Consider the following 24178-nt stretch of genomic DNA (forward strand, 5'->3'; position numbering starts at 1 on the left):
AGAGTGTATTAAGGGTGATAAATCAGTTCGATAAAATTAGGGAGTAAATTGAGCTCGAACATTAGGTTCGTAAACATAAAGGATCAGGACTATCTGTTGCAAAACGAAATGAGTGATATTTTTCAACGTACTTAGATGCCTGCTGTAATCTATTAGGTAAGACCATTGAGGGATATGTGCCATTCTAGAATTTTCAAAAAATTATATCCTCAACATATACCGTAGAATCTTAGAAGTGCTGTGAAAGTAATTTTAATGTAAAAAAATCTGTTGAAAAAAAGTCATATCTGAGAAGCTATTTTATAATATATAATTTATTATTAATTTTAAATTAATTATTTGAGATATATATATAGAATATTTTTTATATATATTAAGATAGAGATACATATAGAATAGAAAGAAAATTATGACACTGAAGTAAATAAAATACTTTGATATATTTTTATAAAAAAATTTTAAGCTGCAAATTGGATGTCAAAATACAACATAGAGTATAGTATTATTGTTAGACGAATTGTAAGGAAAAATATTATTAATTTATTGATTAAAGTGTACAAAATTTAATGGTCGAACAGTCTTAGTTATTCGTATATAAGATATGGTTTGATTCGAATTCTAATGACTTTACAGAAATCAATACATATTGTATAAGATTTAAGAAATAATCGCCTAGCCATGTTGCAAGCAAAACTAGATAATCAGATCAGATAAATTTTTATTTGGAGCAGCTGTGGGGTATGGGCATTGTTGATTAATCCATTATTGAATATAGAGTATCCGACCAAGTTTTATTCAATACTTTAAACATATTTACCGAAGCATTACTTTTCATACCCAATACTAGATCAATAAAAATTTTCATAGATGTATATGATAATTAAAATTGTAAACCATATTTCCTAATTAATTTCAATATTCAATTTATTTATAATTAAATAGGCGTTCCACTTAACATTAACACATAATATGTAAACAAAGCATGCATTAACATTACTAAGTTTTTAAGTTAAATTCAGCTTCTTCTAAAAGTTTTCTTTATCATTAAAAAAATTTCACTAAAATAAATATTCTTAAAGTACACGTTTTAAAAAAAGTCTTAGCTTTTTTTTAAAAAAATTGTTTTATAATACAATGAAATAATAATAATAGAGATTGTACAATCTTAAATATTTGTATTATAATATTGTAGTATAATAAATAAAACTCATGCTAATATTGTATTTAATAACGGGATATATATTATTATTTATATTATTTATATAGTCTTTCCCATAGTTCAAAAAAGTTACAATTATAGCTAAATTAAAAAGCAACTAATTATCTTTTTAACTGACCTCGCTGAACTTACAGAAGTACGTATGAGACGCGTGCTACATGCATCTATCAGATGCTGCATTTCGTGTACTCTGAACAATGCACCACAATGTGAATATGAAAGGTATTAAGTAACTCGACATTTCTATACTAAAAAAAACATACAATTTTGTTAGCTAATTTTAACAGACATGCTAATAGTAAAGAACTCCATTTTTCATAAAAGTAAAATATTTTGTTTTGATTCAGTCGATTACCTTACTGAAATGAATACGCCTGATGCTAAAAAATAACTTCATAAATGACTAGGAAAAAATTAAATTATTATAAACTATTGTAAAGGCCGAATATATGAATATAAGTAATAAAGATAATTTTAATTAAAACTAGAACCTTTTGCTCTCCTATCTGTTTCCCTATATGTTAGACTGTCATTATTTAATAATCATTAGATATTACTAAAGCTAGTAAAAATAAAAGTAAAAAAGCTAGAAATACCGTTTCTTTCCCATTACCGGTGAATCGTGATACTGTTACAGGGCATGTGATAAGCCCAAAATATACGTCTCCTTTCAAATATATATATTTTTACACACTTCGATAAATGCAATACCTTTCGTGGAAAGTGCTTTGTCGTTCACAGCTCAAGCATTATTATTTTAAAAGAAGCTACGGAAACAGTTTTTGTGCTCTACATTATATACACAAAAGAAAAAAAAAAAAGAACTTATCTTACATATTACAATGTAGATATAATAATATAAATAATAATAATCATGTAATAATAAAAAAAAATTTCTTTTCATATTTTCGTAGAATTGTTAGAAAATAATGGCACGTGTAGTAAATCTAGTTATTTTTGAAAATGCTAGAGTGGCGCTCCCACTTAATACGTGCATCGATAAAATACGAAAAACTAATATCATATATTCATATAGTGTAGCTCTTATATAAAATTGGTCAATGGTAATATGTGCACGGTATGTCGTGGTGTCAATAAATTTGGGATTTTGATTCTTCATATTGCTATAAAAATCAGAATGTTTACAATGGAAAATAATTCACAGACAAAGCATGTGTGTGTGTGTGTGTGTGTGTGTGTGTGTATATATGCATATATATGTATATGACATGTTCAATATTGAAGTTTATAATATATAAATTCGGTTGCTTTTAAAATAACGTGTATTGATGTTATTAAAAAACTTCTTAGATAATCAGTCATGTTTTCTGCGTTATCGGATCTTGATTTAGAAGATGGTTGGTATAAAAAAAAAAAAAAATATATGATACAATCCATCTGACTCTTAAGTACAATACAATCATGGATCAAGTCATTAGCGAGTCTCGCTTTACTCACTATGTCTAAGGAATACTAAGGAATTAAATTAAAATACAATATAGTTATATTGTACTTATACCTACGCATTAGCACGTTATATAATAACTAATTTCTATCATATTCTATTGCATGTAATCGTAAAAATCTGAAAACCATCATTGTACAGCCGACAATACAATTTACACTAGAGTACACAGAGATGCAGACTAGATGCAATCACCTAGAAGATTATAAAAATTTTCATCTTATTAAATGCCGAACCTCAAGTATGATAACACTGTTAAATTTTTATAATTTCGTAATCAATCAATGTATCTACGAGAATTGGATACGTAATCCTTGTCAACGGAATTGACCTCAGATTTAAAATGTCTTACAGCTAATTAATCGCCGCTATCCTAGGGCTTTTTAAAAATCTTCATTATCTATTTATTAATCGATGAAACGCATACGCTTAAACTATGTAAAAAATGCGCGCAACCCTTGAACGGATCTTTCGCTAAAAAAAAAAAAAAAATAAATAAATAAAAAAAGCAAAAAAATCTTTACAAATATCATGAACAATTTCTTTGCCAAGGGGTGATCTAATTAAAACCTTTAAATAAGTTTCGATTTATATAATGAACGGGGCAGGCCAAAAGAGATCGCAAGGCTCGCTTTAGTGGCGACGATATTTCCTGAAGCGAATCGCGCCAATGGCAACGCAAAATGAAAGCGACGGTCGCGGAGTCGTTCGGCGGACTAGGTATCGAAAGCCTCTGTTACGATTAAACGCAATGGAGGACAAATAGATAGGGCTTAACGGAAGGTCTTGTATAAGCAGAATCGTCATCGGTTGATGAGGCGCCTGCCGGTGCTGCCCGAGTTGATCTCCTCGACCTTGTGGCTTATACCATAGGGTCGCAGGTGATAGATGAGGTACTCAAGGACATACATCATGTTGGGGCTGACGTAGTGAAAGGAGACGGCGCTATCAGAGCAGCAATCGAAGCCGTCCTTCGTCTCATAGTAGATGTACTTCCAGTACCAGAAATCCTTGTCGACGTGGTTGGGTATAAGATGGTGCTCCGGCACGAAGGGGAAAAAACGGCCTCGTCCGTGGGGGTCGCGCGTGTCCATAGCTCGGACGCCTAGGCGTTCGAGGCATTTGCCCATCTCCACGTCCTCGGAGCCCCCAGCGTCTTGGCGACAGAGAGTGCGGTTCGGCAGGCCGATCTCCACTAACCTCGCGAGGCTCGCCCTGCTAAGGACGTAGCCAGCGCCGCCGCTCATGTAACCCTGTTTCACGAACGGCTTAAAGCGACAACCGAAGTACAGTGGCTCCGAGGGTGAATGAGCCGACAACATGTAGCGCAGGTTCTCCACAATGACAAACCTGCGACAAAAACGGGTCTTACTGCGCAACTTATACCCACACTTTATTTATACGATATTCATTCTGTTTTCTTACATTACTTCGCCCACCTAGGCTTATTGAAAAAAGTTGTGCCAATTCAATTCTAAGCCGAATTGTACTTTCTAAGGCATCATTAAACTCTTACTAATAAATTAAATGATAAAATTCTATCGTACGGAGCCTAATTACTAGAGTATTCTTATTAGAGACAAGCAATTTCATTGTGGAAAATATTTTCAAACTTTATTAGTATCAACTAATAATAAGTCGCAATCGACGCAAAAGTATTTAAAATAACTTTTATGCATTCATGCTATTTAATACAAGCGTTTATTCGTTACTTTCCTCGTTCTCTTTATATTTTTATTGAATAAAAGATTATTTAAAAATAAACTCATTGTTATTCTTACGTATCATCGTCAGCTTTCAGAAACCAGTCGGCTTTATCTTTGTATTTTTCATACGTATATTTGAATGCTTCTTTGGTTTTCGCCCAGAGATTATCTCTACCCTCTTTTACTGGTAATACCACAGTTGGTAGACTAGGATCTGCAAGATGCAAATTTACTAGTTTATAAGCATTGACGAAGGCAGCTTTGGACAAAAAAAAAAAAAAGAAAAAACAACCACGATTCCATCACAATAACTGACGAATTAAGTCATTATCATTAAACGATGAGATAATATTAAACCAAAGGCTCTTTATAAAGATATAATAATATTTATGAATATATTATGTATCGTATTAATATTACATACATTAAACATACTCTAATGTAATTGTCAGTATTTATTTAATTAATGTTCGTCGTGACACGTCAGTCCACTTCATGCAAACGAAATCAAAGCAGATAATTACATTCATATGAATCATAGATAGCATCAGTTATCATGAATAAAAATAAAAAATGAAAAAGAATATAGATTTCCGTTCTTATTTTCACATTTACAAGCGAATGTTCTTTCTTTAAAACGGCACTTTAAACAGGTTAAAATAAATAATCTATGAATTTGAAATAAACGCACACAAGTACTAACTTTCCTTTAAATAGCACATGCAATATGGGAAGTAAATGAATCTATTTTTACGTGTGCCTTTATTGCAAATTAATTTCTAGTCTAATAAAAAATTAATTTCGATAAAATTAAAAATGAAGCAATCCTTATTACTTAAGTTCATCGATATAATGAAGAAAGCACCGCAGGTAAATGATAACAATTAGCAAACAAAAATTACATTCAGAAATATCATTGCTTATTAATTTATTTAGTAAAATATTTTTCTTTCTAACAGTGCTAACTGCACATAATTACCTGCTTCGGAACTCATGAATAATAGGATGTTACAGCGTTTTCCCCATGTCGCCTTCACGTGTCTCGCTTTGGTTTGATGATTTTTTGGACCTGTCATAATCCAGCAGAGAACTCGCACCTTCTGGGCTAGTTCTAGAGCTAGCTTGTCCTCGCCCTTGTGAAAATCTTCATCGGCCCCATGGAACGAGACCTCGACACTCGGTCCAGCCTGAAATAATATTAATTTAGCGTTTAAAATTAACCTACGGATTATAACAAAACGTACTATCAATAAGAAATCGGAGATTCTTATTATTGTCATAGACCTTCCTACATTATCTTTGAAAATATTAAGTGATCGATATAATTAATTGAACTTAAGGCCTTCGACAGCTTAAAAAACAAAAAGTAAAAACATCCAAATTTTATCTATGCATGGATTGAAAAATGTAAATCTTCTTAGATACTACTTATCCGTAAGTTCATTAATAAATTTAAAAAATATCTTCATAGTTTTTATTTTAAAATATATTTGTATTAAATTAATTGTGAGCATGCGCTTTCCACAAATTTTCTTAATCCCGAAAGAATTTAATATTTTACAATCGAGCTGTTTACTATTTAGAGCCGATTCTTTAACGAGCGACAGACAGATAAGATTTTTTTGTTTATAAAAGTTGCCTCTATCATGTAATGTTTTCCAACTTGAAATAATAATTGCGTAAACATTGACGCCTCGTGTGTCGTAATAAACTGTTTTGTTGACGAAGGAAGGCAAACAAAGTCGTGTAATGTGCACATTCAAAAAGGATCTTTCGTCTTACCTCTCTCTCCAGCTGAGAATAGTGATGAGGATCTCGATGGGAAACACTCGGAAACCAGTAAATCATATGGGACATATCCCTCGTTACATTGATGAGAAGACATGCCGAAAGGAATCCACAAACCAAACCAGCTGCTAATGTTAAGACCAATCGACTATTAACTCGCGATTTCTTTGCCACTGACAGCATCTCTCAATCGTTGAATGCGCGGGTTGACGAATTCGGTAATCCTGACAATAGATACGCATACTTAATTCATTCGTTGGACATTTATTATTGCAATGCTGAATTTCAATATCAAATAAATTAATGAAATTTATTCGTTTTCGCTATTACTGATAAAAATTAATACCTGCTTCAAGGCATTTCTAATTTAAAACTGCAGCATAACCGACGTTTATTAAATTTGTGCATTATCCATCATTTCTATTTTTGTAATCATGTTTCTCTAATACTGCAAAGCTTTTATTTATTATAATATAATTGTATATATAAATTCATTGCTCCTCTGAATGTGCATAATTAAATAACATTAAATTTAATAATGGCTAAGAAAACAGATGATCTATTATAATATTGAAACTATATATGTCTATCTAATAGAATCATAACTTTAAAATTTTTATAATTTTCTGTATTACAGTTTTCCATTTCATTCTGAATACGTATATATATATATATATATGTATAATATAATTTAAGAGCGAATAATTTCGGATAACATATACATAATAATCGAAAACATTATAATGATGAAAAACAATTTGTTTAAAATGATTGCTATAATCGCTCAACTTAAATTTAAAAGAAAAACAACTTATATAATATTATAAAAATAATGTTATTAAATCGCGTTTGTTTAAACTCTAATAAATTTGTTATAACCTTTAAACAAATACTTTTTTTAATTAAATACAATTTAATACTAATTAAATTAAAATTCATACGAAACTATCAAACACTCATAAATATGAATATCAAAATTAATTATAGTACCTCTGTAATAACATATGAAATAGAAAAAATATTATAGTATACAACACAATTTAATATAAATTTTACGTAATTTACATACATGCAATTTAAAATTCTTTTTCTTTTTCTTTTTTTCCTTTCACTTATTAAATATTCGTATTCATATATTTTAATAGTTTTTAATTACATGGAATCATGTAAAACAGAGAGGTAAGAATTAAGTAATTTTACTCGCACTGTTTATAAAAGCAATTCACACAATACAAATAGAAAGATTATAAAAATTGCTTTAAACGGATCTTAAAATCTTAAAATCTTAACATCATTTCTAGAATAACTTTAATTAGATAAAATTTACGTCTACAATAGACCCGGATTCCGTTAAAAAGAAGTTCTCTAATTATCCATGTGTAAATACATATCGTATGCAATATTACAATTTACAGGACACGAATTATTTAATTAATTTAACACAAGTATGACCAATTATAAAACTTACTGATTAAATATTCCTTTACCTACAAAATAATACAGTAAGTGAAAATTATAACAATTATAACAACACATTTTATGTGTGAACTAATCAAACTTAATAATAATTTTATTAATTTATATTTCAACTCAAAGAACTCAATATTTATTATATTTTTGTTATTTTCATTAGGATGCACATTACTTAGATCTTTCATATAATATTTTTACTTTACTATTATTTGCTCTGATATTTTTATGATAATATGTCCAATTTCATTTGTAAATTTGATTGAAATCCTTATATGCTACTAATCTAAATTGTTCTTACTTTGTGTAAAACTCAGAGAATCTTTTCAACTATTTATTGACACTCGATAATTGTATTTCGAAACGTCCACTATGCAACAAAAAATTGAACCAAGTAAATAATCCAAAAATCATAAAAGGTATAAAGCACACTTCACGATAAGTCTTCTTTGTTACTTATATTACAATTACTTACAATTGATGTTTTCCTTTTTTTCAAAGAATTTTCCACCTTTGAATTGTTTATGATAGATTAGTATTAATTTTCCATTGACATAAACGTAAATTTATCAAATTTTTGTCGACATTCAAACATTTTCTTTTGATGTTACACCATTATCACTCGTTTGTGCACTGTTTTATACCTTATCAGTTTATTATGATTTTTTTTTTGTTAATTAAATGCTTATCAATGTAACACGAACTTCAAATTATTTTTAACATACGATCACGAGTGCAAACAGGTGCGTTTTAATGTCGTTTTATAATTATTATTAATAAATTTTAAAAACTTTGGTATAAATACAACTTTGTCTATATCATTGGTAATTTTCGTTTTGATTTCAGATTTATTCATTTATTACTTATACAAAATGCATTATAATCATAAAAATTATAAATAAATTTTTATAAACATACATAAAATATAATCTATCATTACTGTATTACTACTCTATAATCCATTTTGATCAAATATTATAAATCATAATTTTATTTTACTTCATACTACAGACCAATAATAATTAAAAAATGCATTTAAAATTAAATTAAATATATAAATTGAATTTGTATTAAATTTATATTCAATGAATTATAAAATGATGAGAAAATAGAAAATGTAAATATTATCTAATTTTGTAAAAGATAGTGGAGCTTTTATTCAAATTATTATTAATATTAAATTGTTAAAAATTACATTTATTTAATTTATCGCTCGAATAATAATATTTATATTGCAGTTATTCTGCTATTGAATTTTTAGAATTTAAGTTAGTATTTCTAATGTACTTATAAGTAAGAAAAATTTTTTTACTTATACTTAAGTTTATGTTAATAATTCTTAGCATCGAATTTCATTGCAATTTTTAAAAGTTAAATAGTTTTATTTCTTGCAATTTAATATATTAAATTTTAAAAAATGAAGAAAAATATACGTAGGAGAATTTTCATTATTTTAAATAGATTTCATATTATGAATTAATTTACATTTAATTTCGAATAATTTTTAAATGTCTTATGAAGCTATGTGCAATTATTATTACAAAATAACTACTAAATTTGCGTTTTATTCAATCAATTCATATTTCATTAGGAAAAATTAAATTAAATAGCTAATTACTAACTGGAATACTTTTACTTACCATTTTTACCATAAATCTATACGTGTATCTGTTAAGCAGGCATTATATAGTTATTGTGATAAGAAATACATAAATAAATCTTATTACTGGCAATTGATGAACTCTTTTTAATGTTTTTAATAATATAAGCATTTCGTATTAAAATAAAAACTTAAGATTTCTTTACTATTAAAATAATTGGTGTAATATTTTGAATAAAATATCATAAAAATATCATAAAAGAATACTGCACAGTTACATCAATTTCATTAAAATAATATAACTAAAGAAATAAATTGCCTGTAGTTATAAGGGAATTTGGATATTTTTTTTATTGTTTTACACATTGACAGTTCATGTATGATAAATAATGTACGAATGAAAAACGAGAAGAAATTATATTATTTTTGAAAAGTGAAAATTTTTTAGTCCTTCCCTATATTTTAAGTAGCCTTATTAATTAAAGGAAAGAAAGATATTTTTCATGGAGGTATTATTTTTTTCAAAAAACACTTATAAAGTTCTTATTCACAATTCTGATTACTTATTCTTAATAAATAATTTACTAATTTACTGATGATAAAATGGAAATAATTTATAATATAGATATGTAAGTGTCTTTAATGTTTGTCTTTTCTTTTTAATATGTTACGTGGAAAAATTAATTTCATAGAAAATTCAACATTTTTATATATTAATAAATTATTAATTTTTTCTCTGCTAATTAAATATTTATTGATAATCTGTGGTTAATTTATAGTTAATTATAATGCATTATTAGTAAACATATTAGTAAACATCAGAATTATAAGAATTTGAATTTGAATTTTTAAATTGAACTTTCGAAATATTCAATACATTTTTAATTAATCAAATAATTCCTAAATAAATTTTTATTATTTGCGGAAGAATTTAAACATTTTAAGAATTTTTGCGCTTCAACAAAAATTCATTTTCCATATATTTCTTATTTATTACTCATTAATTTCAAAATTTTACATTTTTACATTTTTCCATACAAAACATGATTATTTTCATCAGATTTAGCTATTTTCTTACATTTCATTAACTAAAATCATTTCATATCTTTATCTATTAAATTTTTTTATATTATGTGTCCTATCGGTATTGTTTTTTGATACCCAATACATATTTATATACAATATAGTAATCGCAGACAGGACGGTTCATCTTACTCGACTGTCATATAGGCCAATTGATAGATTTTTAAAAATAAAACTGATGAAAAGAAGAGGCTTCTGAAAAAATTGAAGAGATGATAAAGATAAAAACTTGATATGAATTCTAAAATTCTCATTAACATATTCTATTAAATAAATTTTAACATTACATTTTATTTTTTATCTAAACGTAGTATTATTTTATCATAATTATAGTATTACATATAATTTATTTTCATTTAAGAATGTTCCAATAATTCATGAATTTTATTATTTTATAAACTTTATTGATAAATATATATATATAGAGAGAGAGAGACAGAGAGAGAAAGAGATTCTATCAAGAAGAAATTATAATATTTGAGGTATGATTATTTTTTATTTTATTATTATTGAAATCTGTATTTATGTAACAGTAATTGTTTTAAATAGTAGCAATTATTACATAATTTGCTCTTTCTTGTATAATGTAATTTCTGTGTTTTATATTTTATATGATTTCATTTACATTTTTCAAGTGTTGTATATTTTATATATTAATGGTGTGTGTTTGTGTGTGTGTATTTTATTATGCATATATAATTTTACATATATATACTTAATATTAATCGATTGATATCTATTCTTTTAACGATCAGAGGTAGAAAATTATCAATTATTATTCCTAAAATAGTAATCTATTACCTTATTAAATTTATTGTTTTATCTATCTCCGTTTTGAAATGATATACTTATTTAATTCATCATTTAGTAAACTAATAACCTATTATTTGTTCCATGTAGGATTACTCATACATTGTGGTCTGCATATTGTTTACTTTCAATTTGATGGTATTTTACATAAAAAAAAATTTACTTCCATTTAGAGCCTTATTATTCAAATTAAATCATTTTCTAATAAAATTAAAAGCTAAACATTTTATTTCACGTGTTCTATAATTACAAGATTTCAAAAATATCACAATAAATATCCAAGCCATTTTGAATAACACTCTTGAAGTAATGAGGTCTGTTATCATTTAAAGTATTGATATTCGATTGACAATTATCAAACTTATATTGAAAGACTCCGGCGATAATAATTTACTGCAAAACTGCATCAATGAATTTAATTGAATTATAATGATGAAAGTTAAAATTAACTTAGATGAAAAGTAAATTAAAAAATAGTATCATACGATAATAAATAGTTTAATTACTGTAAAATAGTTGCGAATTCAAGCACCTTTATATTTAATTAAAACATGAACATAATAAATATTTGATTTAAAAATTTTTAAATACATATCTAGCACTGTAGCTAATAAACGTAACTTTAAAGAGTCATTCTAATGCTAAACATTGAACAAAATATTGATTAAAAAAGTAGTTATTAACTATTCAGTAACTCTAAATTCTATGCGCAACACGTATGAAAATGTAATAAAATACTCTGTAATTAGATTAAATGAACATATATTACAGGATATTTGTATGTATATATATATATATATATATATATATATAACCTATTATATTCAATTCACTATTTATTTTGAGACTTAGTTATTCGAGAATATAGAATAAACTTACTTGTTTGCAAAAATAATTGTTCAAAATTTTCGCGTACAGTTTATTAAATATTAACTTATAGATTATTAATATATTATTATCATCATAAAATTAATGGTTTATTTAAATATTAATTGATAATTTGTTAACTATAGCCATAGTGAGCTTCACCATAGAGCTGAATAACATATATGCAAATATACACAAATAAAGTTATACTCCTATTTGGAATATAAAATAACGAGAAGCTTATTTAGCGTCATTACTGAGAGAGAATCTTCATCTAACAAATAAAATACCGAATAAAGTTGGTTAATATATTATTTTAAGCACTAAATATTTCAATAATAATAAATTAATAAATTGGAAAATTTAATAATATAAAAGTTCATCTTTTATCGAGCGAAATTTACTATTTTATATAATTATATTTAAATATATATAAAAAAAAGCACTTAATACAATTAATTATTTCAGTTTTATGTAACATTGAAAATTATATATTATTTATTAAATTATGTATTCGAGCTCCATTAGAAAATTTGTTTCCTACTTTATGCATAAATTAATAACAAGCATATGTATAAAATAGATCAATAATTTGCTTTAATAAAATTACTTCCACATTAATTTTAATTCGAATAGAATAGATGGTCTACACTCGTTGTCTGTTTCGTGAACTCTTAATCTAGATATTTCCTCTATTATTTTACAATTATAAAAAGCCTAGAAGATAAATTTTAAATAATGTAATTCTGTATTTATAGTTATTTTATTATTTCTAGGGATATTTTATATTACGCTAATATATACTTTCTTTTATGGAAAAATGTAAAATTAACTTATTATTAATATATTATTTATATTTTTAATTATAACATTTTAATGAAAATATAATGAAACGTAACTGCTGCTCAATTTGAATTATTTTGAAATTATTATGCATATACTGCCACAAATATTATAATATAAATAAAATTTTTAATAAATGCATATAGTTTTTTATAAGTATTTTGGAAACTTCATATTCTAAATGTTCATGTAATCTATGATCGATTGAAATGTATTTATTGACATTATTTTTGATATCTCATAAACAATTATTATACTTACTATGAAATTAGAAAGCGATTTATCAATGTCAATTATTAATAAGTAAGTACAAATATTTTTTAATATTTAAAATATTTTTCTTATATTATGTGAAATATTTTATTACCTACAAGATTATTGAGTTTATGTTATCATATGGTTCTTATGTCAATAACGATTTTCCTTTTGACGTAAGAAACGTTGAATTAATTATGAGAGAAAATTGTATAAAATTTTGCATATTCCATATTTTTGATGACTATTAATAATTCAATAAATTTGAATAGATCAATTATTTCAAAACATACTTTAAATACTTGAACTAGAAGGACAAATATAAAGTGAACCATAATTGTCCGAAATCGTGCATTATAATTTTAAAAGCAAATCCGCGCTACTATTCATTATATTAATATAATATATATTTAGACAATATTAGCAAATAATAAATTTGTCTATACATAAAGGACTTAAAAAGAAATCTTGTTTATGTCAGATTAAAATCATCTCATAATTGCGTAAATAGAAAAATTTGGTTTATGTAAAAATCTACTTACCAAATAATACTCGATTGCTGTGACTCATAATGATATATATAATAAAGATGATAATTTGTCCCTTGATGACTTGTATTTATAGTAAATTATCTTTAGAATAACATAAAGACTAAAAGTATGCAGCTTCTTTATCGATAGCAAAAATGCGTCGTTTTGTTATAATAATATATTTTATGATTTGCTGAAATGCAATGAAAATGATTTATATTGTATGTGAATACATAGGTTTAATTTTTTAAGACTAGTTAAACCGATGTGTATTCGCTACTGAATGACGAGCATGCAACAGAAATTTTCATTCTTACAAAGCTATTTGATATCAGTGGAAATGGTTGAAAGTGTTGTGTTATAGAGATAAGGTGGAGTCGCATTTATCAAGAATACTTTCAAATAACGTAAATTTAATTTAGCTAAAAGGAAAGTTATAAGCAAATATATATTTTTCATAAAACGAAAGATCGCCAATTAAAATATAAATATTTATCTTTAAAACATATTCTTATATTCAAATATTATTTAAAAGGTACGATAGTTTATTTTGTATTTTTTTAATAATTACAATAAAATAATGTAAAAAAATTACATATATTTCCACAAATATTTTACATTTCAAAATAAACTTATGAATAATCTTAACTTAAAAATTTTATTTGTTAATAACACTACAAAGACAGCAAAATTTAACCAATGTTGATTAAAGACATTATCTCGTTTTAACTGCTTAAAAGTTTTGGATGGATAATTATTCACAGTGTTTCAGACCCAGAAAATTTTTTAAAAATTCAAGAGTCTTATATATGATAAATTTAAATCTGTAAAATTATTTTAATAAGATGGTAATATAATAATAAAAAATCTTCGTCCAATGGCAGAGCTAAGATAAAAAGAATATTTAGTCAGTTTATCGTAAATATACATGCGAAAAGAAAAAAAAATTGTGATAAGAGCTCATTACCTCGTCCATCAGACGTTTTAAATTGCAATGATATATCTAAGTCATAAGTAAGATCAACAAGATTAAACATGTAGGACACTTTTGCGATTTAATGACATGTAAATGATTATCAATTTTAACGTAATAATAAATAAGACAACTTGTGTAAATCTTTTGACACAGCACCAGTTAATAGCATCGTAGTTCGGAACCAATAACAAAGATTAATATTTGAAAAGCATGTTCACAAGTAATAGAAGAAAAAAATTTGTTAAATGATATAAAATTGCTCGTAGAACTCTATGTAAAAATAAAATTTAAAAAGAGATGAATACTTATAAGGAGGGTTAATGAGTAAGTAACATTATAATTGGAAAATTTTCTAACGATGAAATACAAACAATTGCTAATTAAAATTACTAATGTATCGGTGTAGTTAATCCAACAACTAATAAGTTAATTTAAGTACATTTAGAAAATAGAAAAAATGAACGTAATTTTTATATGTAACTAAAAATATTTATCAATTACAGCCTTAAAAATAAGGAAATAAAAAAAGAAGCTTTCTGAAATATAATTTTGATTTTTATAAATGGTTAGGATGTTAAAAAAAATTGATCATACTCACTGATATATTATTCTTTTTACGTTTAAAAAATTTCTTTAATATTCTGAATAAATTGAAAATTTTATTGAAAATTTTGCGCTCAACATACCAAACATTTTCTATTAAAATATTATTCACTTTTCTATTTAATTTGAAAATGTTTTTCTATATCGCTTGCTGCATTTTGTAATTTTAGCCACGAGGTGTTTTAAGCATCTAAAGGTAACTTCGTTAAATTGTGTCAATTTAATAATAAATTTTATATTCATTCAACTCGTATTTAAATATTAAAAGAAAATTGTTTCTATACTTCTAAATGAATCAAATTTCACAAACTATGAGAATTCTACGTGGATTATCATTGTTAATAGTAATAATTAATTTTAATTTGCTTTAAAGTTTACCTTCAATTCATATATCATCTTAAAGTTCATAATAAAATTACATTCACAACGTTTTGTACAATTCAACATTATGATGCATCATTCTTAGCAGATGCAATACTATCATCAATGATTTCATTTTCATTATTAAAATTTTGGAATGTCAAGCAACATTTTGAATTACAATTATGATCTCAGGTACTCTTACATATTATCTTGTTTCAAAATAATTGAAGCTCATTTTTCTGATCCAAACAATAACTTAAAACTTAATTTAAATATTTTAATGTATTAAACTTGAGAATTTAATCAAAATGCAATTTATATCTCTAGTTAAATAAGAAATTTAAATATTCATGAATAAGCAATACCAAATGGTTCTTTGTACTACAAGTTTATGTATAAGCGCTAAAGTATATTATTCTTTTGTGAAAATTTATCTGACTTTGCAAACATTAATAATCCATCTTTTATATTATTACAATGTTTATAAGTTTCTTTTACATATTTATCTTGTTAAATTATTTTCTTCTTATTTTATACTAGTCAACGTTCAATAAAACATAATCGAAGGGCATTCCTATAATTTTAGAATCAAATTGACCTATAAATTATTATCAGAATAGTATTAGATTAATATATTGCTTCTATTAAATATATACAATTTTAATATTACATCATACGTAGTATATGCTAACATTTCATATGTATGTATATATTATCAAATATGCACATACCTTATAATACCTTATAATCAAATATTATACTAAATCATCTAGTTTACATTTTCGAGTGACTAATGTATAAGTATTGCCATTATTATGTTTGTTAAAAACTATTTTTTATGTTTCGTTAATTCTATCAATAAAGTCTTTTAGTGAACATCTTAATGTATATAAAATTAATAAAACACATTTTTTTCACAATAAATTAAAGATAATTAAGTAATTATAGAATAGTTTAACGTAAACATTTGGCTGTTATTTATAGTAAGATATAAAAAAACATAAAAATACTTCAATAATGCAAATTAAAAAATGTAATACGTAATTATTAGTCATAAAAAAAAAACAATAAAAATTATTTTTATTTATAATAATGGAGGTTAAAGTTAATTACAATGATAACTTGGATTTAATGAACTTTTTACCAAACAAACTATAATAATGTATATATATATATATATATATATATATACACACACAAATAAATATCAATGCATATTTAAATAAAAAGATAAAAATACGTATATAAATAACACAAGGTTACTTTAATCATGCTTTATCATGCTTGTATTTAATGAAAGCCTACAAATGCACAATGACAAAAATAAAGAATAATAAAAAAATACTATTTAATAATTTGATTTCTTATGTTTACTATTTGATCATAGAGGTGAAAACATGGTGTAACAGAATTACATATATGTATCACATGATTGGCTGCTTTCCTTTACAATATTAACTATGGAAAAAAAATGTAGTAATTTCTTTTAATAGAAGTCATCCAAATAAATAACGTATATAATGAATTTTGCTTAGTTATGCAAAACTACATATACAATTATTCATTTTTGCATACATACCAATAACTGAAATATCTATTTCAAAAATTCTAATCTTGAAACCCTGTACTTCTTCATTTTATCCGCTTTATTGATAATATATAAACGGTTTGTCTTTACGGAGAGTGATAAATTTTTTGACTACTTCACACTTAGTATGTCCGTTTATAAGGTTAGAAATTCACCGATGACAAGCCAGTAAAAATGACGTCACGGCACATCAGCTGCTTGAAATACACTTTATTGATTGGTTGTAATGAAGTCTCGTAAATATTTGAAGGAATTCAAAGAAGAATAAAATTTATCTGTAAATAAAAAAAATGTAACGTGTGTGAACGTGTTTACCTTCTTGTTTGGACTTGAGCGAGTGTAATTTATGAAAATTTTACAATATTTATACAATGTTTATAAAATCAAAAATAATTAAAAATATATGCAATGACAATCTCATGTATATACATATATAATTTTTATTATAAAACCAAGAATTTTGATTTAACGTAAAATATCGTTTAAATTTTTGCAATGTTTATACATAAATATATATATATATATATATATATATATATATATATAATTTTGGTACGAGTATTGACAGTTGTAAATACTAAATTATTTTTATAAGATTAACAAATATTAATGAAAATTATTTATATATTAAGTCATTAAAACTGCCAATACTCGATTTATTCGTACAACGATTTCTGAAAAGAATTAAATTTGCTTAACACAGAAGACATCGAGTTTAAAAAGTCACGTAAACACAGTTTACCTAAAATATAAATACAAAACTAATGTTTCTATCGACATTCATATAAAATTAAAATAAATATATCTTTTTATAAGCTGTTTACTATTGGCAAATCTAAGCTTCGGAAGAAATTTTAATAAAATGCGTATTTGACTTGTTCGCCGCGACCTCGTCATTACACGATCGTTATAATACTACCTAAAAACAAATCTCTAGCACTAGTAACTGCAGCTCGTGAACCCATTGCGACTTTGCATTACCCAGGCATTAAGGTCATATATATAACGCTTATTAAAGTGTATTGTTGCAAGTAATCCACTAATTTCGAGTCTCGTTGTCCGTTGGAAAAGTACATTTCATCGTTAGTTACGCATCCAATAGGAACATGTTTCCAGCATTGAAACATATTAAATTTGATAAGTGATAGTAATTGATGAGTGATGAGTTTTTTAAGCGCAACGTTCATATTGTGATAATTTTCCACTCGCAAAAACTCGAAAAAATGTATTATCTCCAAGGATATATTAATGTTTTGTTTAAATATTAATAAATTTTACAAGAGAACTATAATACTTATATCTATCTTCAAATTCTTTTACAAATCATATTAAAATTTTTAATATAACCGTGGAAAATAATTTTAATGCTTTTAGTTCGAAATATTTTTTAGCATTCAGCAATTGAGCCATTTATCTACGTTCAAACAAAAATATGTAAATGTTGTTTCGAATCTTGAAAAATTAATTTTTAATAATAGAATGTTAATAAAATGTTTTATAAATAAACCAATATTTTCTTAATTTAAATTATAATTCCATTGTATTAACGACCTAATTAATGTATCTATATATTATATATATATATATATATATCTATAAATACATCTTAATTGAGACTCTCAGTGCTTTACAGATTAAATATTCATATGATACTATAAAATTTAGTCAATTTCTTTAAATAACAATTGAAATGTTTGTGTTTAAAATATTATTTAATTTATACCCAAATTCTTATTTAATTAATGTTATCACTTTCACGAATTTTAATGAGAATTTTTTTTATTTGATAACCAATTAATAGGACAATTTATTTTAATGAATATAATGAAGGATTTGATGTGAAACTATCTTCGACTATTTATTATTCATGTATATAATACAAATCTATGCTAAAATAGATCTTTATATAAATTATCTATAAAATATATACATTTTTTATTCATATAAATATTTCAATCGCGTATTTATCCTTTATTCCTTAAAGATAGCAGCATGTATTTTTTTAAAATAACACACAGACACACACACACACACACACACACACACACACATATATATAATAACTAACTTATGTCATTGTTAAAATGATACAATAAAATTAAATAATTATATTTTTATCTGCAAACGCTATGATTGGAACTGCGGACATTATACATCGAAAATTTTGTTTATCGGTTAAAACTTGATTAACAAGGGTAATTTGTTTTAGCATATAATAATTTATATTTTAAGAATAACAATCTTATTTTTGTAATATCATTGTAATACTTTGTTAGTAATTTATTAATTTTGAACATTAGTAATTAACTTACGTGATCCATAATGGTAATTATTATTCTTTCATTTATCTTTAGGTACTAATGATATGAAAAAATATAGGATAATAAATATTGAGAAACATAGAAATAATATGAAACATTACATTTAGCATAGAAAAATCAAGAGTCTAAAGAATCTGAACAATTCATTAGTTGCTTAATAAAAATTAAAAGAGAAAAAAAGGAGACGTACTACATCTTAGCCCATTGAAATGTTGTACTTAATCACTAACTGATTTGTAATTATAGAAATATTCAGTTTTTTTCTTATTCTTTTGTTGTTACGTAGCAATTAAGATTGCATAAATATTAAATTTACGATGTAGTTATAAGATTTTATATCAATATATCTAAAAGCATTTTGAAATTTGTTATCGTAATTTAAAAATGTCGAAATTATCTTATTCCCGAATAGCTCATCCATTTACATTAACTTTAAAATCAACGAGTCGTATAACTTCTGAGTATTACAGCAGAATAAAAGTATTAAAATTAACTTACAGAAGACGAATAAATTTCAATAAAATTCTTTTGTTTAAATCATAATTATACTTAATAACCTACTTTGAAAATCATAAAAATAGAACTTATTTTATTATTCTATATATTTTTATTGACTATTTATAAGTACACATTATTTGCTGATAAGAAATACTGCTCGAAACATTTTGCATAATATTTATATATATATATATATATATATATATATATATATATATATATTACTTTATTATTTATTAATATTGGCATGTGTGTTTTGCACGAGTAACATGTATATTGGAATTATATTATACTTTTTATATATGTGTACCTGCGTGTGTATGCATACAATCATATGGAAAATATACCTTTATATTTCAGTTGCGTATGTATAAATTATTTTAGTTTAAAATAAAACATAATATCTATTATTATTCATATTTTTGCAAGTAGTGACATAATTTTTCTTTATATTATTTAATACAAGACAAGCATATATTTAGTAAACATAAAAAATGTTTGCAAGAATTTTTTGTTAATATAATTAATTATAATGGCTTTATACATTCAAATTATGCTAGAGATATAACTTTTATATTATCTGCTAATCAATTTCTAATTCTTCCCATTTTTATCAAAAGTATTTAATTTTTCCATTTATATTAAATTTGTCCAAGCTATTATTAAGCTATTATTATTAAGTAAATAAAAATTTATATTTTGAGGAGATCCAAAAGAGTATGATATATATATTATTAATTATAATAAAAAATACAAGATAATATATTACACGGCAAAACGTGTAATATTGTTGAAAATCATCTTTGTTTTGAAATTAGATTTATATACAATTCATTAAATGTGCATAGTAAAAAAAAATTACAATATATTATTATTTTAGTGTAAATAAGATTTAAAAATATAATATATTTAATATGAACAGAAACTAGTAATATTAATTTATTAATAAATTATTTTAATACAAATAGTTATTATAAAAATATATATTGGCTTGTAAAAGTAATATAAAACTTTCAGCTAATAATTAATTAATTTAGGTATAATCATGTTAACTATGCTAAAATTAAAATAATATTTATCAAATAATAATATAATTGTACGTTCCTAAAATGAAAACATATTTTTATTATTAATTTCATGAATTATAAGCGGATTGACCTCACTTGACCACTGACGTGCAGTATTTTATGAGTAAAAGAAAACGACCTACATTAACATACAAAGACAATATACTGTTAAAAAAGTCTAAAGGTAACTGCAAATGTTAAATTTAAATTATTATAATAAAAGAAAACTAAGCTACTTCAATTAATAAATAAGCTGATTTATGACGATATAGAACATTTAACTAGGTAAAGGAACTTGTATTGTTTTCTTTTTCATGTATTGTTATTAATTCAATAAAAATATATATTTTATTATGCAAAGTGATATTTAAAACAAAAAGGCTAACGCGTTCTAATAAATGATTTAAAATATACAATTGATTGTAACATTGTAACATTACGCTTAAACCTAGAATAAGATAAAATTAGGAAGCTGATAATAAACCGCGTGATTCAAGAAATTTATAACAATACTATTAACTATATGGAGAAATCTATAGAAATCTGTAGGAACTAATAGAGCTTGAGTTACTCGCCTTCTAATCCAGAAATTATTAATTATTTTTTTAAATATTAAAGTGATTATGTAATTTATGTAACTATAAATATTGATGAAAATTTTCGTCTTTTAATCGTTTTAATAATACTCTATAATATTAAATATCTGATTTTATTGTTTTTATACGCAAGGAGATATTTTGAATATTATAATTATTCTATTTTTTAAAAATAAAGAAATTCAAAGGAAACAAAAGATCTAGATTTAATTTATTATAATAATTTCCAATAGAAATTCATCAAATTTATGGTTGCATTCTCTTTTTCGTTGTTCTTACTTTCATGTAATTTTACAAGAATGTGTTTGAAACGTAAGTCAATGATCCAATTAAATGTAATAGGCGAATTTTTATAATAATAATGAACCTTTATGCAATTACCATTAATATTATAGATTACTCACAGCTATACATTAAGTATTTGTAAAATAATTTATCAATGTATATCAATATTAATGTCAATTTTAGCTCCTTAAATTCATTAGTTTTACAATTTTTTAACGTGCGCATAATTAGAAGCGGCGCAAGTAGTTTGATCCTTACAAAATATTCAATACTTTGTTCTAGGTAAAATATTGCTTAATTATAATTATTAACAGAATAATAATTATTAAGAAGTTTTTAATCGATATTTTCAATAAAACTGCCAAAGCAAGCGTGATTTCATATGTCGAATCATACCTTAACATACTTCTAATTGTTTAGCTATCTAAATGTAATTTGTTAAAAATATTAATACATTTATATATTTGTATAGATATTAATTTATTTGAAAGAGTTTTATTATCACAGGATATTAATTATATATAAATAATTTATTATTTAATTTTTGAACTATGTAATAAAATGTATTTAGAATGTTTGTTGAAATATTAAAATTATACAGATGTTTTGGAATCTTTAAGGTAAGACAAAACATTCACAAAATTGTAAATCATTACAATGTTTCAAGTGATTTATCCACTAATTATTATCAACTATAGTGCTACATAACTGCGAAAACTAATATATCTTGGCGCGTCTGGTCGTCACTGATTTGTGTCTGGCTGATAAACGAAATCAGCTGTTAATTGTCATGTTGAAGTTCAGCTTCCGTCGGCACATGACAGAGATAGACAATCACACGGTCATACAGTTGGTCAGGAAGATTGAGTGAGTGAGTGAGATTGAGTGAGTGAGTGAGAGTGAGTGAGTGATAGTGAGAGTGAGAGAGAGAGAGAGAGAGAGAGAGAGAGAGAGTGAGTGAGTGAGTGAGAGAGAGTGAGAGTAGGAGTAGGTAAAGAAGACAAACCGATGCATAAATACTCGCTTATATTGCCCGAGCGCAGAATTATAAGTATGTACATGCAGCAAAATTCTACAAAGAATCGTCCGCCGTAAAATTATAATCGTATACTCGTCCCATTATCAATACGAATATTTGATGAGTAATCGATTTCTCTTCGGCGTGCGCATTGCTCCAAGTATGGACTAAAATTTCATTTGTTCTGCGGTTTCGACGTGTTGACATCAACTACCTGCGCAAAAAAAAAAAAGAACGCAGCCCCCATCAAATTGCGAAAGTAGGTTTTAGCGCAGTATTTCTGTTCATTGCTTAAAGTACAGCTTGAGGTGTATCTAACAGGTAAAGACAAAATTATTGGATGTTTATTTAACAGCACCGTATATACTTGGTGCTAGTGAAGTATCAACATTCTTAACAAATAATTTAAAATCCTTTGTACTTCTCCGTGAATATTATTTTTTATAGGCGAGTTCGGAGAATAACATAATCGGGGACTTTCGTCATTTTTAACAACTTAAATTGCATTGTATAACACAGTCAATAAAATAGTCAAAGTAACACACAAGAATCGTTAACAATATTAGAAAAGTACCATTATAAAATATATCATTAAACTAAAGAAAAATTTACATGTATTTTTAAACATTTATTATATTCTTGATTTAAACGGTTACTGAAAATTTTTTAACGTTCAATAATGGCATTTATTTATTGAAATTTTTTGCAATATATACTAAACCGACATTAAATAGTTTAGAATTTTAGTAATTAAACTTAGCCCAATAAAAATTATATTATAAAGTAGTCACACAACGTTGTGTTATTTGCTTTACCCTTCGCTTCTATCAAATCTTAAACGATCGTCCGATTCGTCTAAATACAACTTTTATCTGGTATACGAATATTTGGAAAATATAGGTGTGTATGAAAATATTGCTTATAAAATGTGCGGTACATACTCATCCGAGTGGTTTTACAAAATTTTTCAGAAACCATCAAAATAATCAGTAAATTAAAATGTTTGATCGCGATGATGGTTGAGGTAAGATTTGTCCGAGTAACCTTAATTATTTCACAGTCAAAACATATTATTTTCATTTTCATAATTAAATTTCACCATCATTAATTATACTTCATTACTCTGAGTTTGACTTGAGAGGAAATTAGTATATACAATAGAACTTTTTCTTTTTTGTAGTTTGCTTGTATCCAGCAATGTAGATCATAAATTAGCTACGCTAAAAA

At 24.9% G+C, this 24178-nt stretch overlaps 1 protein-coding gene across 1 annotated transcript; it reads right to left on the reverse strand.

The window, feature by feature from the left end:
- Positions 1 to 3236: 3236 nt before the first annotated feature.
- Positions 3237 to 14049, reverse strand: C1GalTA (Glycoprotein-N-acetylgalactosamine 3-beta-galactosyltransferase 1). The gene is made up of 5 exons (XM_011502188.1): positions 13649 to 14049; positions 6173 to 6402; positions 5370 to 5577; positions 4466 to 4604; positions 3237 to 4034 (listed from the first exon to the last, which is right to left on the reverse strand). Exons 2-5 carry the CDS (start codon positions 6359 to 6361, stop codon positions 3488 to 3490), a joined length of 1083 nt encoding a protein of 360 aa, XP_011500490.1. The 5' UTR covers positions 6362 to 6402; positions 13649 to 14049; the 3' UTR covers positions 3237 to 3487.
- Between the last annotated feature and the right edge of the window lie 10129 nt (positions 14050 to 24178).

This window comes from Ceratosolen solmsi, unplaced genomic scaffold (genome assembly GCF_000503995.2).
Source record: "Ceratosolen solmsi marchali unplaced genomic scaffold, CerSol_1.0 scaffold10, whole genome shotgun sequence".
NCBI classification, from domain to species: Eukaryota; Metazoa; Arthropoda; class Insecta; order Hymenoptera; family Agaonidae; genus Ceratosolen; species Ceratosolen solmsi.